General features: G+C 42.7%; 1 protein-coding gene across 2 annotated transcripts in view; it reads right to left on the minus strand.

Moving 5' to 3' along the window:
- LOC115174803 (scavenger receptor class A member 5) overlaps positions 1-22302 on the minus strand; it is an 86819-nt gene that overhangs the window by 3726 nt on the left and 60791 nt on the right. The window contains exons 7-8 of one of the 2 annotated variants that reach the window (XM_029733718.1): positions 20786-20851; positions 5147-5335 (exon numbers count right to left, since the gene is read on the minus strand). In XM_029733718.1, the coding sequence (XP_029589578.1) occupies positions 5147-5335; positions 20786-20851 (255 nt within the window). Of the gene's footprint in view, positions 1-5146; positions 5342-20785; positions 20852-22302 lie in introns of both variants that reach the window. The other variant, XM_029733717.1, reaches the window with a different exon arrangement.

The following is a 22302-nucleotide window of genomic DNA, read 5'->3' on the forward strand; positions in this document are numbered from 1 at the left end:
CACAGGCATCAGCTAGGGTAGCTTAGCACCACCAGAGGGGACCTCTGGCATGGAACCTCTGTCTGAAACTGGGTTTATTGTTGTACCAATTACATTGAAGACAGAGCTGGGAGGCCGACAAACAAACATGACACCACCCCCCAGCGCCTACTTCTTGATCCAAATTAAAATTATTTCAAGACCCAGTCAAGATCTCCAGGATGGCTTAATGAATTGTTGCTGTCTGAAGAATGATGTGCAAAATGAATATACAATGTATAAATGCACCTTAGGAATTCCATTGTTCATGATGAGTTTGGAGTTACAATGGTAAACTTGGGACAATGAATTCATCATGCGCTTTGAGAAGAAAGGTCACGTCATCAATCGGTATGTAAAACTGATGGGAATGCATTTGTGTACTTGAGGGCTGGATGGTTTTACACTCTGTCTATTGATCTACCACTGTGCTCTTTTTGGGATCTAAATTACCTTACTTGCCAGATAAGCAGGTTTGAGAAGTTCACTAACATAAATCAAAGACATAGGATCTTAAATATATGCCTAACATAACCCAACTTGGTTTGATCTATAACAACAAGGTCTAATATACATACAAGAAAACCACACAGATAAACTATATATACAGTATATCAAACCAATCCACATAATATATGTTTTTAAGATGCAATATGTCATATGAATGTCTGTGTCCCAACAAAGGTTCCCACAGAGTTACATTAGCATAAGCATGTCTGTCTTACTCCACATTTGAATCAGATTTCTTCAGGGTTATATTTGAATGCTGACAAAATAACAAGCACAAAAAGCACAATATGGTTTTTATAAACCTGAATCAAACGTTCATTTCTTTTACTCTATGATGAGAGTTTACAGATATGCATGAGGGCCTCCTTCCATAGACCAATCAGAGGCTGTGTACGGGTGAGAGGATTCATAGACAGACTTGATGAAAGACCATTAGAGGCCAATATAATATCAATATATCCTGCTCTAGTTGGAGCCAGCAGACTAGACCAGGGCTGATCTGCAGACTACGTCAGGGCTGGTCTGATATAGCGTATAAATAGAAGTCTGTAATGAGAATTCTTTGTGTTGTTTGGTAGTAATGTCTCAATTTCAGCAATTTTATCGATCGTTGTGTGTCTTGGCTCCAAAGAAGTAGTATCCCTAATGTTCAAATGAGTCCTGTCCCTCTCATGTTTAAGAACAGGATGTGTAAGTAAATATCCTACCATATTGTTTTCCATATACTTTATGACCAACGGTATTGTCGAGGACGGACCACAATCACAAAGGCCTGGCCTACTGTCTATCTACTCTATCCGTTTGTTCACAGAAACATTCTGAACTTTAAGTGTGGGCAATATTTTCCCTTTGAATGTTGGCAAACACACTGTGTATGATCAGAGTTCTGCTCAAAGGTCTTTCTACCACATTTAGCACCATAAAGTGCTAAAGAGGAGACTCCAAGTCGTAGCACAACCAACTACATTACATTGAATAACTGAAACATCTTGAGTGCAGCATGAACATGAAGCAAACTTGAAAAGAAAACTTGGCCAGGGCCGGTATAGTATAGTGTACATTCAGCACAGATTTTCAGAGGCTGATGCATTACTGTTGGGTTTATTTTAACAAGACATACCTCCTAAACTGGTTTACCCCAGATCTTAACACTTCTTTTCAGAATTATTTATTGGACTGACCATGCAGGGATGTACAATGTCGTCTCTAACTTAATTATTGATATATCACATCAAAGATATTTGTCAAGAGTAAATAAATTGGAAAAATTTGACTAAATGTAGCTTCACAAATGGGGTCTATGAAAGACACATTTACAATTGTTTAATTTGTCCTCAAATAACATACGCCCTCAAAAGTCAATGTGAATTATAATACATTTAAAGCATGGCTCTTGGAATTTGTATTCCCAGAAACAAATAATATTAATACACCATAACATGTTGATTGGACCTAACAGAGGTGTGTGTGTGTGTGTGTGTGTGTGTGTGTGTGTGTGTGTGTGTGTGTGTGTGTGTGTGTGTGTGTGTGTGTGTGTGTGACGTAATGATAGTTGTTGAAAAAAGGTCATAGAGGAAACAGATATTACCACTGGGACTTTTTTGATGGCATCTGGCTCCTACGATTTTTCCATATAAACTTATATGAATCTCAGTAGTATTCTACTGCTGTGTGCACTAATACCATCATAAAAAAGTACAATTACAAAAACAAATGATAAAAATCATAATCCAACTCCCTGGAACACATTTATCACAGTCTGTACTGTAGTTAGTTCCTAACTAGATGGAGATAAACTGCAAAGTGGCTTCTGAGAGCCATATTTTTCTTAGAGCTTGGTGAGAGTGTGGTTGTCCTATGGTTATTTTGCATACAACCTTCCGACAACGTTCTGGGAATTATGCAGGATAGTTGTTTGGCTTTGGAACATTTTCAGCACATTTAAGGAACTTGACAAAATACCATTATTTTCTTGGTATTTCATTACTTTAACAGAACGTTTCCTAAAAGTTCAAACATGTTTACATTTGATTACATTACAGTTCTAGGAATGTTCTCCAACTGGCTTGACATTGGGAATGTTCTCAAATAGTTCAGAGAACATTAAGAAACAACGTTCTCCTGTGGGAATTTCAATATTTAAGCATAATGTTTCCACCAGGTTTCCTCGTGGTTCTATTTAAAATAATGTTCTCAAATAGTTCAGAGAACATTAAAAAACAACATTCTCCTGTGGGAATTTCAATATTTAAGCATAACGTTTCCACCAGGTTTCCTCATGGTTCTATTTAAAGTAATGTTTCGTTCTCAATTTGTTCTGAGAACATTAAGAAACAACGTTCTTCAATGGGAATTTCAGTATTTAGCACAATGTTTTCTGCCGTTTTCCACATGGTTCTATTTAAAGTCATGTTTTCAGAACATGAAAAAACCTTTCTGTAAAATGTAAAAACCACAAGAAAACATGAGTAACGTTCAAGGAACGTTCTAAGAATGTTATTTAAAAACATATACATTCCTTTCTCAGCGTCAACAAAACTCACTCTATCCTCTATCTTGTTAAGTGTGTTCAGGTCCACAAAATGACCCTGATCTGAATGAGAGCTTGTTTCCTATGAAATGGGGTCTGTTTGAATAGACTAAAATGAATTGCTTTGTATGAGTAAAAAAAACATGGCATGCTAGCCAGGGGTTGGAACCGTTTCTGGGAACAGAACAGAAAACCTGAAAAGAACAAAAACATTTGATGAACAGAATCAGAAATGGGAACAAAAGTGATCTATACTGTTCCGGAACAGAACCATTATTTTTAAAAGCACGGTAACTAGTTAATAACATTGTTTTACATTCCAGGCATATTGTTTTTGTTCCACAAATAACGGAACAAGGTGCCTATGCCAAAGCTCTCACTCTGTCACTTAGAAACTTATTCCAGTGTCTGCCTGCTAGCTGAAAATCTTTGCCAGTATGTGTGTGTGTGTAGGCAACGTGCCCCTCCCCCTCCGAAGCTTAAGCTACTGAAGCCTACTGAATTTACAAGCGTGATTCAGAAATTAGGGAGAGATGTTTCATTGGAGAAGAATGGATGAACTTTTCCAATGCTAGTTACGGGCATTATAGTTATCACGTTTCACATTGGATTTATTAACTGTTTTAAATTCTGGTGCCTCTCTCTCACACACAAGGCATTTAGCTAGCTAGCTAGCTCTGGTCCAACTCTCGGAAGTTCAAAGACATTCAAAGTTCCTCCATAGAAGCCTCTCCTCCGTAGGCCTAATTCAGATATTGCATGTCATAACAAGATGCCCAGCACTTCAAGCCAAGCCTCCTCCTCCACCCTCTCTTGCTCTCTCCCCACCTGCAAAATTTCAGTCGCATCTCGCTCACTACACTTGGTGGTCCATTGTGCATGTAAACAACTATAGCCTAGGCAGCTGATAGCACCCAGGCACTATCGGCTGCTTAGGCTAAAATAACTAGAGTTTGCCCGCTCCATAGCAAGCTGCACTATCTGCACTGATTGGTGAAGTAAATTAATCTCGAGCTAATGTAAAAAAAATATATAGATTTCAGAGGTTTAAAAAGGAACAGAAAGGAACGATATAAACAGGTACTTTTTTGGGGTTCGAACCAGTTCAAAACTTTATTTTGCAGGTCGGAACAGTGGAACGCAATAAAAAGAATAATGGTTTTGTTCAGAATGAAACGATGGGAAAATAATTTCTGTTACAACTCCTGATGCTCCATCCTGGTGTCACAGTGAGCTAATTCCATGGTTAGAGAACAGAAGATCAAAGGTTTGAATCTCACTGATGCCATGCCACAATAATACAGAAATGTTTTGCATGATTAATGCCTAAGCAAATTCATTTCCATGTGTCCTATCTGTGCTTGGAGTTCAAAACAGTTAACCCAAACTAATCTAGCAGTGTTATAAAGTCTTATTGAAACATTCAGTGAAAGTTTTAAGGAAGTTATTCAAAAACCTCAAAATAACCTATCTTTTTCATTCTCAGAACGTTAATAAAACCTCAGAGGAAAACTTTCAGGGGACCATAGTAAAACGTTATCAGAATCTCCCTGCAACCTAAAAATGTACGTTCCAGGAACAGGCAACATTTTTACATCTGTTCTCAGAACGTTTAAAAACCTTCCGTTTTACCGTTCAGGAAACGTATGGTTTCGTTCTCAGAACTAATGGGAAACTAAAAATCAAAATAATTTTAGACCCAAAATCTAAATCATTTTCGACCCAAGCCACCCCGTGTACCCGGACTTTGAACTACTCCCCTCTGGACACAGGTATAGGGCACCCCTCGGCAGGAAAAACAGAGCTAGACAATCATTTGTGCCAGGTGTGATATCCCTCCGAAATAGCTCGGGCTAATGTACCTATCAACTCAGTAAGGCCAGCAGGCTAGTCTCTTTTTATTGGTATGTACTGTAACTGTTATGAAAGTTGTATTGTCAATTTGTTTTGTGTTTAAACACCACTTTAAACGTGTACATGACACTGCAACAAAATTTCCCCATGGGGACAATGAAGTCAGTAAAGTAAAGTAAAGCTAAACTTACATTCCCTCAACTTCCAAGGAACCAAATGTGCTAGCTGAGTTACCTTGTCCAAATCGGCCTGTTTTATGGATCTCGAAGGCCCCTGTGTAGCCAAGCATCCTGCAGACCACGTCACCGTCCTTCTTGTCCCAGACGTCGTCACACACCGTTCCCCAGCGCCTCTCGTGGAACACCTCCACTCTCCCCTCGTGAGGGCCTGATCCATTCACCAGTCTCACCAGTGTCTCGTCCACTGAAACTTACACATGCACACGCACGCGCACACACACAGCAGGAGAGAGAGACAAGAATGGTGGTTAGACAAGGGATGCTGAGGGGTTCATAGACCACAGATAAGGTTGAGATGGCTTAACTCAGTGTATTACTTTTGTGCATTCATTTTGTTTGTAGACATCTTTCACCACACGTTGGTTTAATCACCAAAACACAACATAATTACATCTTGTACATTTTTATCGCTTCGGTGCAATTTCCTCAAGTATGTTGTACATTTTCACAACTGTTAGTACAAAACTCAAAACAGATAATCAAAAAGCAGTAATTTCAAAACTGTAAGCACATTTTCAATTGATTAAGTATAAGACACAAAATCATACAGTCACTTTTTCACCAAACTTAATCAGTGTTTCATCTAGAAATACGTTTCACATTGCAATACCTGTTTCACAATGCAATTCTCACATTACTTTTGATATGATTCTTTTCTCTTTGCTAAAGAGTACTATTACTTGTACTATTACTTAACCCAATTGCTCTTAATTGATGATCACCTAACCGTTTGGTAAACCTGTAGGTTTATCATGCCAACTGGCTTGTCTAGTACAGATTATGAGAACTACATCATGAAAATGTATGACTGTAAATTAGAAACATAAATATGATATACTGCATACTCAAAAGTACTGCTATGATGATGACTAATATGATTTAAACTCACAGTAAATTGCAAAAAATCTGATATTGACAAGTTCAGAGATGTACTGTATGTAACTAATTAAATTCAAGTGCATTGGTTGTGACCACAGATTAGCAGATGTTACAGCAGGTGCAATGTCATGCTTATTTTTCTAGCTCCTACAGTGCAGTAATACAATATCAATGCAATACATTACCAATATGCAAATAATCCAGAAAGTGCCCCCCCAAAAAGAAAGAAAAAAATGAAATGCAACCCCTATACAGTAAACATGTATCCAAAATTAAAACTGTATATTGAGAAGACATCATTATTGTCACATCCTGACCAGTAATAGGGGTTATTTGTTATTGTAGTTGGGTCAGGACGTGGCAGGGGGTATTTGTTTTATGTGGTTCAGGGTGTGTTTGTGTATGTGTTCATGTAGAGGGGGTATTTGATTTATATGGTTCGGGGTGGTTGTTTATGTAGAGGGGTATTTGATTAATTAGTCCAGGGTTTTGGTTATTGTTCTATGTTAGTTTAGTTCTATGTTTGGTCTAGTCGTTTCTATTTCTATGTTTAGTTAATTGGTGTTGGGGCCTTCAGTTGGAGGCAGCTGTCTATCGTTGCCTCTGATTGAAGGTCCTATAAATAGGTATGTGTTTTGTCATGGGATTTTGTGGGAGATTGTTGCTGGGTATAGCTTTGTGCCTTACCGGCCTGTTCGTTGTGTTTTTGTATACGTTTTGGTTTTTCCTTCTTTATCCTTTAATAAAAGAAGATGAGTATACATTTTCCCGCTGCGTTTTGGTCTAAACCCTACGACAACCGTGACAATTATGTTGTGTTTTGGTGATTAAAACAATGTATTCATTATATTTCACATTAAACTTATATTTGGTGAAAGATGTCTACAAACAAAATGAACGCACAATGAAAGGTTTTGAATGTAAGACTGGCTGTGTTACAAGTGTTACCAGTTTGGAGTTTAGAAAATTCAACACATACTTGTGAACATAGGACCAAAGCAAAAAATAAATATACTGCTCCAAAAAATAAAGGCAACACTTAAACAACACAATGTAACTCCAAGTCAATCACACTTCTGTGAAATCAAACTGTCCACTTAGGAAGCAACACTGATTGACAATAAATTTCACATGCTGTTGTGCAAATGGAATAGACAACAGGTGGAAATTATAGGCAATTAGCAAGACATCCCCAATAAAGGAGTGGTTCTGCAGGTGGGGACCACAGACCACTTCTCAGTTCCTATGCTTCTTGGCTAATGTTTTGGTCACTTTTGAATGCTGGCTGTGCTTTCACTCTAGTGGTAGCATGAGACAGCGTCTACAACCCACACAAGTGGCTCAGGTAGTGCAGCTCATCCAGGATGGCACATCAATGCGAGCTGTGGCAAGAAGGTTTGCTGTGTCTGTCAGCGTAATGTCCAGAGCATGGAGGCGCTACCAGGAGACAGGCCAGTACATCAGGAGACGTGGAGGAGGCCGTAGGAGGGCAACAACCCAGCAGCAGGACCGCTACCTCCGTCTTTGTGCAAGGAGGAGCAGGAGGAGCACTGCCAGAGCCCTGCAAAATGACCTCCAGCAGGCCACAAATGTGCATGTGTCTGCTCAAACGGTCAGAAACAGACTCCATGAGGGTGGTATGAGGGCCCGACGTCCACATGTGGGGGTTGTGCTTACAGCTCAACACCGTGCAGGACGTTTGGCATTTGCCAGAGAACACCAAGATTGGCATATTCGCCACTGGCGCCCTGTGCTCTTCACAGATGAAAGCAGGTTCACACTGAGCACATGTGACAGACGTGACAGAGTCTGGAGACGCCATGGAGAACGTTCTGCTGCCTGCAACATCCTCCAGCATGACCGGTTTGGCGGTGGGTCAGTCATGGTGTGGGGTGGCATTTCTTTGGGGGGCCGCACAGCCCTCCATGTGCTCGCCAGAGGTAGCCTGACTGCCATTAGGTACCGAGATGAGATCTTCAGACCCCTTGTGAGACCATATGCTGGTGCGGTTGGCTCTGGGTTCCTCCTAATGCAAGACAATGCTAGACCTCATGTGGCTGGAGTGTGTCAGCAGTTCCTGCAAGAGGAAGGTATTGATGCTATGGACTGGCCCGCCCGTTCCCCAGACCTGAATCCAATTGAGCACATCTGGGACATCATGTCTCGCTCCATCCACCAACGCCACGTTGCACCACAGACTGTCCAGGAGTTGGCGGATGCTTTAGTCCAGGTCTGGGAGGAGATCCCTCAGGAGACCATCCGCCACCTCATCAGGAGCATGCCCAGGTGTTGTAGGGAGGTCATACAGGCACGTGGAGGCCACACACACTACTGAGCCTCATTTTGACTTGTTTTAAGGACATTACATCAAAGTTGGATCAGCCTGTAGTGTGGTTTTCCACTTTAATTTTGAGTGTGACTCCAAATCCAGACCTCCATGGGTTGATAAATTGGATTTCCATTGATTATTTTTGTGTGATTTTGTTGTCAGCACATTCAACTATGTAAAGAAAAAAGTATTTAATAAGATTATTTCATTCATTCAGATCTAGGATGTGTTATTTTAGTGTTCCCTTTATTTTTTGAGCAGTGTATAACGGTAGTTCTTTTAACAACCAGTTAATCCAACAGCAAAAAATTTAAGATACATGATTCATAATTGTCCTTTGAATGTAGTATGCTACAGTACTGTAAATTACAGTACATTACACTGTTTTCACATTAAGTACTACACTAGCACTACCCATTAAAAATGACTAAACATCACATTTCCATCATTTCTATCCCATGTGTGATCAAAGGTGTGATCATTGAAGGCATCTTTCACAGTGTAATCAAAAAAAATAAATGAAAGAAAGAAAAAATGTTTAGCAGGCACTAATTTGAGCCTTGTCTTGATCATTTGTCCATATGTTTTCATCAAAGTCGCAGAAAAATATCCTCATTGTTCATGCACCTGGGAAAAAACCTTTTGGCATTGCGAATCTAAGCCTAACATAGGTCTGGTTTGAAATCATTGTATGCCTCATCCATGGCCTGAAGGAGGGTGGTTCGCTGATGGGGATGGCAATAAATTGTAAAGTATTTTGTCTGTAATGTAATTTTCGTTATGTGTCGGACCCCAGTAAGACCAGCTGTCACCATTGACGTCAGCTAATGGGGATCCTAATATACATATAAAAAAATATCATACGTACATCTTCCACCTGTATTATAATCGTGTATTGTATTTTACAGTAATGCATTGTGGTGATTGTCGTGTTGTCCGTGAGCATACGTGACTGGATGGCCAGCACTACAGTATTGTACTTACGTATGTATTGTAGTGATCCTGTACGTAACAATTTTTACCATGGCTTGGTTTCATTTGAAGCATATTTTTATACGTCTCTTGTTTGTATCAATTGCAAAGACATTGGCAACTTTGTATTTGTAGTCAACTTTGTTCTGAAGTTATCGGCGGTCACAGAGAGACGGATAAGCCATGTGATTCTATGATTAGCGGAGATATTCTGAGGGCGAAAAAGCATTTAACAATGCGCTTTTAATGATTTATTTAACTTTTATTTAACTAGGCAAATATGTTAAGAACAAATTATTATTTACAATGACGGCCTACCCCGGCCAAACCCTAACCCAGACGATGCTGGGCCAATTGTGCACCACCCTATGGGAGTCCCAATCACGGCCAGTTGTGATGCAACCTGGAATCGAACCAGGGTCTGTAGTGACGCCTCTAGCACTGAGATGCAGTGTCTTAGACCGCTGTGATACCGCCTAGAATGGAACCAGGGTGTCTGTAGTGACGCCTCTAGCACTGAGATGCAGTGTCTTAGACCGCTGTGATACAGCCTGGAATGGAACCAGGGTGTCTGTACTGATGCCTCTAGCACTGAGATGCAGTGCCTTAGACCGCTGTGATACAGCCTGGAATGGAACCAGGGTGTCTGTACTGACGCCTCTAGCACTGAGATGCAGTGCCTTAGACCGCTGTGATACAGCCTGGAATGGAACCAGGGTGTCTGTACTGACGCCTCTAGCACTGAGATGCAGTGCCTTAGACCGCTGTGATACAGCCTGGAATGGAACCAGGGTGTCTGTACTGACGCCTCTAGCACTGAGATGCAGTGCCTTAGACCACTGCGCCTCTCGGGAGCCCACTTAAAAGTTCTACGAATGGTCTGAGCCAGGCGTTGGATTATGAGCGTTTTCAAGTGCAATGTTAATAACGATGGTTTTGGGAATCATCTCAGAGATTTAATGATGCTCCTACGAAGGTTCTAACAATGAACTTAGTATTAAAATGCTTGTAGGAAACCGGGCCCAGTATGGTTATTGTCTTTAATTAGTGAACACATGCTTTTTTTCAATAAGTTTGTTGAAAGCATTGTTTGTCATTTTCATGTAGACTAATAAATCCATGGAGCAACAAGCCAAACATCTTTAACTTTGTCAATTTTGTTATTTTTCCATTACTGTGAAAATAAAACAAAACCTCACTTTTAACAAGATTGAAGTGACATTTGCCTTGTGGTCTTGTCAGGGCAGGAGAAGGCATTGAAAACGATTAGTACCTCTCATTGGAATATGTACTCTGACTCAACTAGCCTTTATTTACCTTAATAAGAGATTAATAACGTCGGGCTCCAAATGGCTGAATATGAATCTGGAGGATAGACTCGAGAAGAACACAGGAACTGTCACGCCCTGACCATAGAGAGCCCTTGGTTCTCTATGGTGTAGTAGGTCAGGGCGTGACTAGGGGGTGTTCTAGTATGTCTATTTCTATGTTGGTGATAATATGGTTCCCAATTAGAGGCAGCTGGTTATCGTTGCCTCTGATTGGGGATCATATTTAGGTAGTTATTACCCCACCTGTGTTTTGTGGGATATTGATTGTTTGTTAGTGTGTTTGGGCACTACGTCCTCACGGTCTTTGTAAGTTTTGTTATTTGGTTTTTGTTAGTTTCACTTAAATAAATATGTGGAACTATACTCACGCTGCGCCTTGGTCCGCTCATTTCCAAGAACGTGACAGGAACATTTCAATAATGTGTTGCAGATGTTGAGCCTGAGCTCTGCTCTACTCTTGGCCTGAGACATGCCGAGAATCTGGCAGATTGAAAACGTGTCTGCTACAGACATGTAGCCGGAACTTTCATTTTGCCATTAAGGATTACTCTGGTAACGGCTCAGGAAACTTCAATCTGTCTGGAGAAAAGCATATCCAAGTTATCTCTGATGGGGGTGTGATGAGGCTAGGCCAGAGCCAGGGTCATATTTGCAGAGTAATTAACAGAGCAATGCGGACAATGGTCTGTCTACAGTAGGTAGCAGAACTAACAAGGAGAAGTCCATGCTCTTCTAAATGCCTAATCCAGCTCAATAGCCTACAAGGCCAAACCAGATACACATACCTACTGTATTATCACTAAAATTAAACAGCCATACAGCTGTAGGTGTGTAACAGGGTTGTTATGTATTAAATGTTTATGTATTTTTATTGGTTGGTTCAAATCAGATGTCAATAAGGTGTTATGTCATTGGCTAAACTTGCAGATAGGAGATTGTGAACATCAATTCTACCCAGTCTGAAATTGCCATGCAAGTGGTAAGTCACTTTCTGAAATAGTGCATTCTATTCCACATTTTGTTACGTTACAGCCTTATTCTAAAATGGACTAAATAAAAAAAATCCTCATCAATCTACACACGATAACCCATAATGACAAATGAAAACAGGTTTTTAGAAAACAAATACCTTATTTACGTAAGTATTCAGACTCCTTGCTATGAGACTTGAAATTGAGCTTAGGTGCATCCTGTTTCCGTTGATCATCTTTAAGATGTTTCTACAACTTGACTGGAGTCCTGTGGTAAATTCAATTTATTGGACATTATTTGGAAAGACACACACCTGTCTATATAAGGTCCTACAGTTGACAGTGCATGTCAGAGCAAAAACCAAGCCATGCGGTCAAAGGAATTGTCCGTAGAGCTCCGAGACAGGATTGTGTCGAGGCACAGATCTGGGGAAGGGTACCAAAATATTACTGCAGCATTGAAGGTCCTCAAGAACACAGTGACCTCCATAATTCTTAAATTGAAGAGGTTTGGAACCACCAAGACTCTTCTCGGCCAAACTGAGAAATCGTTGGAGAAGGGCCTTGGTCAGGGAGGTGACCAAGAACCTGATGGTCACTCTGACAGAGCTTCAGAGTTCCTTTGTGGAGATGGGAGAACCTTCCAGAAGGACAACCATCTCTGCAGCACTCCACCAACCAGGCCTTTATGGTAGAGTGGCCAGACGGAAGCCACTCCTCAGTAAAAGGCACATGACAGCCTGCTTGGAGTTTGTCAAAAGGCACCTAAATACTCTCAGACCATAAGAAACAAGATTCTCTGGTCTGATGAAACCAAGATAGAAACTGAATGCCAAGAATCACGTCTGGAGGAAACCTGGCACCATCCCTATGGTGAAGCATGGTGGTGGCAGCATCTTGCTGTAGGGAGGTTTTTCAGCGGCAGGGACTGGGAGACTTCTTGTCAGGGTCAAGGGAAAGATGAACAGAGCAAAGTACAGAGAGATAATGATGCAAACCTGCTCAAGAGCTCTCAGGACCTCAGACTTGGGGCGAAGGTTCACCTTCCAAAAGGACAACAACCTTAAGCACACAGCCAAAACAATACAGGAGTGGCTTCGGGACAAGACTCTGAATGTCCTTGAGTGGCCCAGTCAGAACCCGGACTTGAACCCGATCGAACATCTCTGGAGAGAACTGAAAATAGCTGTGCAGCGATGCTACCCATCCAACCTGATAGAGAGGATATGCAGAGAAGAATGGAAGACACTTCCCAAATACAGGTGTGCCAAGCTTGTAACGTCATACCCAAGAACACTTGAGACTGTAATCGCAGCCAAAGGTGCTTCAACAAAGTACTGAGTAAAGGGTCTGAATACTTCCGTAAATGTCATATTTCATTTTGTTAAAATGTACTGGCAGCTTCATTAAATAGTACCCGCAAAACACCAGTCTCAACGTCAACAGCGGACAGTGAAGAGGCGACTCCGGGATGCTGGCCTTCTAGGCAGAGTTGCAAAGAAAAAGCCATATCTCAGACTGGACAATAAAAATAAAAGATTAAGATGGGCAAAAGAACAGAGGAACTCTGCCTAGAAGGCCAGCATCACAGAGTCGCCTCTTCACTGTTGATGTTGAGACTGGTGTTTTGCGGGTACTATTTAATGAAGCTGCCAGTTGAGGACTTGTGAGGCATCTGTTTCTCAAACTAGACACTCTAATGTACTTGTCCTCTTGCTCAGTTGTGCATCGGGGCCTCCCACTCCTCTTTCTATTCTGGAGAGAGCCAGTTTGCACTGTTCTGTTCTGTGAGTAGTACACAGCATTGTACCAGATCTTCAGTTTCTTGGCAATTTCTCACATGGAATAGCCTTCATTTCTCAGAACAAGTATAGACTGATGAGTTTCAGAAGAAAGTTCTTAGTTTCTGGCCATTTTGAGCCTGTAATCGAACCAACAAATGCTGATGCTCCAGATACTCAACTAGTCTAAGAAGGAAAGTTGTATTGCTTCTTTAATCAGAACAACAGTTTTCAGCTGTGCTAACATAATTGCAAAAGGGCTTTCTAATGATCAATTAGCCTTTTAAAATGTAAAACTTGGATTGGCTAACACAACATGCCATTGGAACACAGGAGTGATGGTTGCTGATAATGGCCTCTGTACACCTATGTAGATATTCCATAAAAAATCTGCCGTTTCCAGCTACAAAAGTCATTTACAACATTAACAATGTCTACACTGTATTTCTGATCCATTTGATGTTATTTTAATGGACAAAACATTTGCATTTCTTTCAAAAACAAGGACATTTCTAAGTGACCCCAAACCTTTGAACGATAGTGTATATTTACAAAGAAAAACATATATGGGTGATTGGAAATTATGCATTGATAGAAGATAAACTGTGCTGTAGCCTATTGCAGAATAAGGACAATTTAACAAACAATCTCCCATGTCGAGTTTGTCTATTTGGTCAAGCATTTACTCTATAAGTCATCTCTAATTGAGATCTGTAAGTCTGAAAATAAAGACCTCAACATCTCTTGTTAAACCCTTCAGGCTTTCATTGAATACAGTTGAAGTCAGAAGTTTACATACACTTAGGTTGGAGTCATTTAAACTCGTTTTTCAACCACTCCACAAATTTCTTGATAAACAAACTATAGTTTTGGCAAGTCGGTTAGGACATCTACTTCGTGCATGACATAAGTCATTTTTCCAACAATTGTTGACAGACAGATTATTTCATTTATATTTCACTGTATCACAATTCCAGTGGATCAGAAGTTTACATACACTAAGTTGACTGTGCCTTTAAACAGCTTGCAAAATTCCAGAAAATGATGTCATGGATTTAGAAGATTCTGATAGGCTAATTGACATCATTTGAGTCAATTGGAGGTGTACCTGTGGATGTATTTCAAGGCCTAGATTCAAACTCAGTGCCTCATTGCTTGACATCATGGGAAAATCAAAAGAAATCAGCCAAGACCTCAGAAAAACAATTGTAGACCCCCACAAGTCTGGTTCATCCTTGGGAGCAATTGCCAAATGCATGAAGGTACCACGTTCATCTGTACAAACAATAGAGCGCAAGTATTAACACCATGGGACCACACAGCCGTCATACCGCTCAGGAAGGAGACGCGTTCTGTCTCCTAGAGATGAACTTTGGTGCGAAAAGTGAAAATCAGTCCCAGCACAACAGCAAAGGACCTTGTGAAGATGCTGGAGGAAACAGGTACAAAAGTATCTATATCCACAGTAAAACGGGCCCTATATCGACATAACCTGAAAGGCCGCTCAGCAAGGAAGAAGCCGCTGCTCCAAAACCGCCATAGAAAAGCCAGACTACGGTTTGCAACTGCACATGGGGACAAGGATCGTATTTTCTGGAGAAATGTCCTCTGGTCTGATAAAACAAAAATAGAACTGTTTGGCCATAATGACCATCATTATGTTTGGAGGAGAAAGAGGGAGGTTTGCAAGCCGAAGAACACCATCCCAACCGTGAAGCACGGGGGTGGCAGCATCATGTTGTAGGGGTGCTTTGTTGCAGGAGGGACTGGTGCACTTCACAAAATAGATGGCATCATGAGGTAGGAAAATGATGTGGATATATTGAAGCAACATCTCAAGACATCAGTCAGGAAGTTAAAGCTTGATTGCAAATGGGTCATCCAAATGGACAATGACCCCAAGAATACTTCCAAAGTTGTAGCAAAATGGCTTAAGGACAACAAAGTCAAGGTATTGGAGTGGCCATCACAAAGCCCTGACCTCAATCCTATAGAAAATATGTGGGCAGAGCTGAAAAAACGTGTGCGAGCAAGGGGGCCTACAAACCTGACTCAGTTACACCAGCTCTGCCAGGAGCTCTCAACTTATTGTGGGAAGCTTGTGGAAGGCTACCCAAAACGTTTGACCGAAGTTAAACAATTTAAAGGCAATGCTACCAAATACTAATTGAGTGTATGTAAACTTCTGACCCACTGGGAATGTGATGAAAGGAATAAAAGCTGACATAAATCATTATCTGTACTATTATTCTGACATTTCACATTCTTAAAATAAAGTGGTGATCCAAACTGACCTAAGACAGGGAATGTTTACCAGGATTAAGTGTCAGGAATTGTGAAAAACTGAGTTTAAATGTATTTGGCTAAGGTGTATGTAAACTTCCGACTTCAACTGAAAATGTGTTTATCAGTTTACTGGTTAGGCAAACACAATCTGTGTTCAACCCCTGGATGGGCCCCTGCCTATAGTCCTTAAGGGAGTTTCATATGCAAGACCTCACCTCCTAGAGATGGCTATCACAGGGACCAGTCTATGTGCTATCGTAACTGCTCTGACGCTATCTCCTCTCAGGTCACCTCCGCTGTATGTGTTTGTGCTGGACTGTTTTCTGCCTTGTACAAAGAGGGTTATGTGTGGGCAATGTCGTCATCCTCTCGTGTGTGTGTGTGTGTGTGTGTCTGTGTGTGTGTGTGTGCGTGTGCGTGTGTGTGCGTGTGCGTGTGCACACGCCCCCCGAGACAGCAGGAGTCCCTTTCCCTCAGCACACACACAGTGGGAGGCTGATCCGAGGGGCCTCCTGTCCCTCCTGTCATGTGAGAGGAGAACAGATTTAGGAAGAATAGGAAGAAGAGGAAATGCTAGATCTAGTCAGGATGTCATATTGCAGGTCCCCTGCACATAAAGCCCAATCCTGGAGACCTGGAACGAAATAACTAATGAAAAATACATCTCAGCCAGGTATAGACCTATCTACCATGAGGACAGCATGAGGCTTGGTTTGGTCCAATCATTTTAGAAATTCAGACAGAAATTTGTTAACACTTTACTCTAGACATAATCATACATCCAACAGAAAACCTCTTAGCAGAGCCTGTTAAAGTCCAGCTAAATGATCAGACGACCGCGTAATGAAAACCAGCACCACGCTGCTGACATCTCTCTACAGTTTCACAACTAAACTATTTGTTCTAGAAAAAGAGCCAATTGGTTAAGTCCTAAGGGAGAGAGCACTAAAAACCATGCTGTCAATACCTTATAAAAACAGGCACATTGTCAAAAGTGCATTTGGCAGATTGGAAAACTGTCCCACTTTGAAATGCTGTATGTCATCAAAACTGCAATTTTAACTGGGTATTTTTCGGCATTAAAATATACTCGGGGATAAATAGATATCTAACTTGGTTTTGGCATGAAATGCACATAACCAGGGCATAAACAATAACAGAAGAAAAAGGACATACAAAACTTCCACCAAACGTTCTACACCTTCTGTCACGACTTCCGCCGAAGTCGGCCCCTCTCCTTGTTCGGGCGGCGTTTGGCGATCGATGTCACCGGCTTACTAGTTACCACCGATCTATGTTTCCCTGTTCGTTTGGTTTTGTCTTAATTACACACACCTGTTTCATATTCCCTGATTATGTTCATTATTTTACCCTCTGGCGTTCATGTTTGTCTTGTCCGTGATTGTTTTGAGTGGAAGACGGCATTTAGCACCACTTCTGGGCACTATGAGTACCTCGTCATGCCGTATGGGTTAATGAATGCTCCATCCGTCTTCCAATCATTTGTGGATGAGATCTTCAGGGACCTGCACGGGCGGGGTGTAGTGGTGTATATAGATGACATTCTAATATACTCCACTACCCGCGCTGAGCATGTGTCCCTTGTACCCATGGTGCTTGGTCGACTGTTGGAGCATGACCTTTACGTCAAGGTGGAGAAATGTTTGTTCTTCCAACAGTCCGTCTCCTTCCTTGGGTACCGTTTGTCCGCGTCAGGTGTAGAGATGGAGGCTGACCGCATTTCAGCCGTGCGTAATTGGCCGACTCCAACCACGGTAAAGGAGGTGCAGCGGTTTTTAGGGTTTGCCAACTACTACCGGAGGTTTATCCGGGGTTTTGGCCAGGTGGCGGCTCCCATTACCTACTTACTGAAGGGGGGACCAGTGCGACTGCGGTGGTCGGCTGAGGCGGACAGAGCTTTTGGTAACCTGAAGGCTCTGTTTACCACGGCTCCAGTGCTGGCGCATCCTGATCCCTCCTTAGCGTTCATAGTTGAGGTGGACGCATCCGAGGCTGGAATAGGGGCTGTGCTATCTCAGCACTCAGGTAAGCCACCAAAACTCCGCCCCTGTGCTTTCTTTTCGAAGAAACTCAGCCCGGCGGAGCGTAAATATGATGTGGGGGATAGGGAGTTGTTGTCTGTGGTTGGGGCTCTGAAAGCGTGGAGACATTGGCTTGAGGGGACTAGACACCCTTTCCTCATTTGGACTGACCACCGAAATCTGGAGTACATTCGGGCAGCGAGGAGACTGAACCCTCGCCAGGCGGGCTATGTTTTTCACACGCTTTGCTTTCACCCTTTCCTACAAACCAGGTTCCCAGAACGTGAAGGCAGACGCACTATCCCGGCTGTATGATACAGAGGAGCGGTCCACGGAGCCCACTCCCATAATTCCAGCTTCTTGCCTGGTGGCACCGGTGGTATGGGAGGTGGACGCGGACATCGAATGGGCATCACGTGCAGAACCCACTCCCCCCCAGTGTCCCGTTGGGTGCGTGTACATTCCGTTTGATGTTCGCGATCGTTTGATCTGTTGGGCCCACACATCACCCTCCTCTGGTCATCCTGGTATCGGTCGGACGGTGCGCTGCCTTGCGGGGAAGTACTGGTGGCCCACGTTAGCCAAGGACGTGAGGGTTTATGTCTCCTCCTGTTCGGTATGCGCACAGTGCAAGGCACCTAGACATCTGCCCAGAGGGAAATTACAACCCCTTCCCGTTCCGCACGACTGTGGTCACACCTATCGGTGGATTTCGTGACGGATCTTCCCCTGTCACGGGGTAACACCACGATCCTGGTCGTTGTGGATCGGTTTTCTAAGTCCTGCCGTCTCCTTCCTTTGCCCGGTCTCCCTACGGCTCTAAAAACTGCGGAGGCCCTGTTCACCCATGTATCCCGGCACTACGGGGTGCCTGAGGACATAGTGTCTGATCGGGGTCCCCAATTTACGTCTAGAGTCTGGAGGGCGTTTATGGAAAGCCTGGGGGTCTCGGTCAGCCTTACCTCAGGTTTCCACCCCGAAAGTAACGGGCAGGTGGAAAGAGTCAACCAAGAGGTGGGTAGGTTTCTGTGGTCCTATTGCCAGGACCGGCCGGGAGAGTGGGCGTCATTTATCCCCTGGGCGGAGATGGCCCAAAACTCCCTACGCCACTCTTCGATTAATCTTACCCCTTTTCAGTGTGTGCTAGGTTATCAGCCGGTCCTGGCTCCATGGCATCAGATCCAGATCGAGGCTCCTGCGGTGGATGAATGGTTTCGGCACTCCGAGGAGAAATGGAACGCTGCCCATGTATGACTACAACGAGCCATCAGGCGGCAAAAGGCGAGTTTCACCGCTTCCGTCCAGATCGCCCTGCTCCCCGTCGTCCGGGTCGTCCCCGAGGCCGGTGTCGGCGCCGGGGGGGGGGTACTCTGTCGGCCCCTCTCCTTGTTCGGGCGGCGTTCGGCGATCGACGTCACCGGCTTACTAGTTACCACCGATCTATGTTTCCCTGTTCGTTTGGTTTTGTCTTAATTATACACACCTGTTTCATATTCCCTGATTATGTTCATTATTTAACCCTCTGGCGTTCATGTTTGTCTTGTCCGTGATTGTTTCCTGTTTTGTAGTTGTTGGAGGTGTTTCTCCCAGCCATGTTTTATTACTGTGGGAGAAGTTGGATTATTGTTTTTGAGTAAAACGTTTTGTTTGCACTCATCCCTGTGTCCTGCGCCTGACTTCGATACTTCTCCTACAAAAAGCATTACACCTTCCTCCTTACTCTTAGAGGAGAGGAAGGGAGTGAACCTTGATCTTAGAGCAACAGTTTTCAACATCTGGCATGGAACCAATGTTTGGCCCTTTGCAACAACATTTCTGGACTAATGGACTAAGACCATGCTGTGTGTGTGTGTGTGTGTGTGTGTGTGTGTGGGCAGACACTTCAAATGTGGAGACTGAAGCTTGTGGCTGTCCTGTAAAAATGATCTGTCAAAGCCAAGCTTACTCCAGTTTCTTGGGACTCTTGGGATATCATATCAAAGTTTGGTACCCCCATTCTGAGAGGTGTGAAGGTGAAAGGCAATGCTATAGCAACAATTACCAAGCAAGCATTAAAGCACCTGACATTTTACAGCTTGTCAAGCTAGGGGCTTTAGGTCCAACTGCACCCCCAACCCTCAGTCCCAGCTCTCAGCCCCAACCCTCAGCCTTCTAGGATAATTTTAACATTTAAAATGTTTATTTTTATTTAACTAGACAAGTCAGTTAAGAACAAATTCTTCTTTACAATGACGGCCTACTGGGGAACAGTTGGTTAACTGCCTTGTTCAGGGGCAGAACGACAGATTTTTACCTTGTCAGCTCGGGGATTCAATCCAGCAACCGTTCAGTTACTGGCCCAATGCTCTAACCACTAGGCTACCTACCGCCCCCAAAAAACATGGTTGTCAGTTGTGACATTGTAAACATCAAGCGAGATAGAGGATTAATGACCCAGGGGACTGGGGAGCACGATCCCCAACTCAAAGAGACCCACGGGTTCTGAGCTGTGACAGACCTTCGTCTCACTACGGGAACCTACTTCTACCACTGCTTCCCACCAACCACCAGCATTCCGTGTACAAGTAGAGCAGAGATGTATGCCTGTTGTGATTCGGTCCATAAAGTCGTCTATTTTTCTATTTGATCCTTAGGCATCCCTGTTTACAAGTGATGTGTGTGTGCCAGGTGAGAGCCTCCACCTACTCATGTAAATGAGTGATGAACTCACTAGACTGACACCAGCATGTGACATCAGCTCTGGTGCTGAGTTTTTAAATATTTTGTGACGGTGCTAACTGCATTCTAAAGCCAAACAGAAAGGTAGCAGGCCTCAAAAGACCCTCTGCACTCCTTTGTCCTCTGAAAAGCTGTATACAATAATTGGTAGGTCAGTTAGGGTTAAATTTGGTAATCTACCTGTGTTTTAAACAACATATTACAATAACAAATTTTACGACGCAGCAGTGTTACAGATATGTATCCAGATAACAATGGACCAACATCATTGAGAGGATGATGAGCATCAGCAATGCCATAACTCTTCACTATTCACTGGTCTCACCTGTTTTTTCACCGCGGTCACCTCGGTCTCCCTTCTCGCCCTTCAGTCCTCTGTCTCCTCTGTCACCTTGGAAAGGACAAACAGACAACAAAACATTGTGTTACACTCAGTGGAAACTTTAGGAGAAGCACAGATTAATATTTAACATCCTGTAACTACAAAATCAAACTGGACATAAGTAAAACTGATGATCCAGTTGAACCAGATCAGTATTATGTTCCTAGAGAACCTTTCCACATGCTATTTCTCTTCTAAGTATTGCTCTCTCACTGTGTCATGGTTGACTTTGTGTAGGTGGGCCTGGATTAGGCCTAAAGCTAGGCTATGGTTTGAGGTTTCCATATTGCCTTCCTGGAATACTTGTGAGCAGGGCCGCTGAAAATAAAAGTGTGGCGAGGTGGCATTTGCCATAGCACTTTTCGATCTGGTGTGGTAGTGCCACACCACTTTTGATTTAGCTGAATAAAATATATTGATGCAAAGTGTTAAAAAGAGGGGCAAATTTGTCTCATGATTTGTTGACTTGTGCACAATTACTCTGTCCTTCACATCAGAGTGTTGCTGCAGGCTCTTTGCATGTCTTGACAAATCAGATTCACGGAAATCGGAGGTTGCGCTGGCCGGGCACAATGCACAAAGCTCAAGGTGCACTCTCTACTTTCCTGCACTTTCTCTGTGTCTCTGTATAGCAACCCCCCTTCTTTAAAATATAATTCATATTAACAAGTACAAGGTTGCTGAAGTTTGACAGGGTTTTCATCCTCCCCAAGGTCAGTAGTATTTCCAGGAGTTTTTTAAAACCTTGTGACCTGATCGGAAAAGCTCTGGTCCCATCATAGCCCATATTAAACCTTTTTACAACTGATTAATCACGTCATACCGTATAAGGTCAGAGTTTTAACTGGTTAGGTTACTAGATCAGAAAAAACTACGGATCCAGATTTATTTCCCCCACCACCACTCTGGGACCTGTGGTGCCACCTCTACTTGTGAGAGGATCTTTTTTCCCATGGTTGGGGGAACAAAGTAACTCTAAAATAGTCTCCCTCACACCGGAAAGAAAGACAGCTGAACCAACCTCAGGTCTGATTTTAGACATCCCTCAACTCAATTTCCCTTTGGATACCTTATAATCTTGTTAACGTGAACTGAAGACCCACAAACTAAATGTAAGCACCTTGTCATTAGACTTAACAATTATAGGACAACCTCCTTGTGAACTACAGTATCTTCAGCTTTTGCTGAAGTGGACTAGAAAACAGCACAAAGAAAAAGACAGTATAGACAGCAAATACAGTATAGTGAGGTGTATGTTTCCCCAAAAGTGAACATGAACACATATGTCCTTGATTCTCTGTGATCTGACATCATTGTTGTGGGCTATTGTTTTTGTTGCTCTGCTCTCGTCGTCTGAGGCAATTCATTTGTCTGTCTGTGGGTTGTATGCTATATTATGAAAGACAAAAAGGAGTCAGAGCAAAAGGCAACATCAATTTAACGATTAAAGGATTTTATGA

Source organism: Salmo trutta, chromosome 35 (genome assembly GCF_901001165.1).
Source record: "Salmo trutta chromosome 35, fSalTru1.1, whole genome shotgun sequence".
Classification (NCBI taxonomy): domain Eukaryota; kingdom Metazoa; phylum Chordata; class Actinopteri; order Salmoniformes; family Salmonidae; genus Salmo; species Salmo trutta.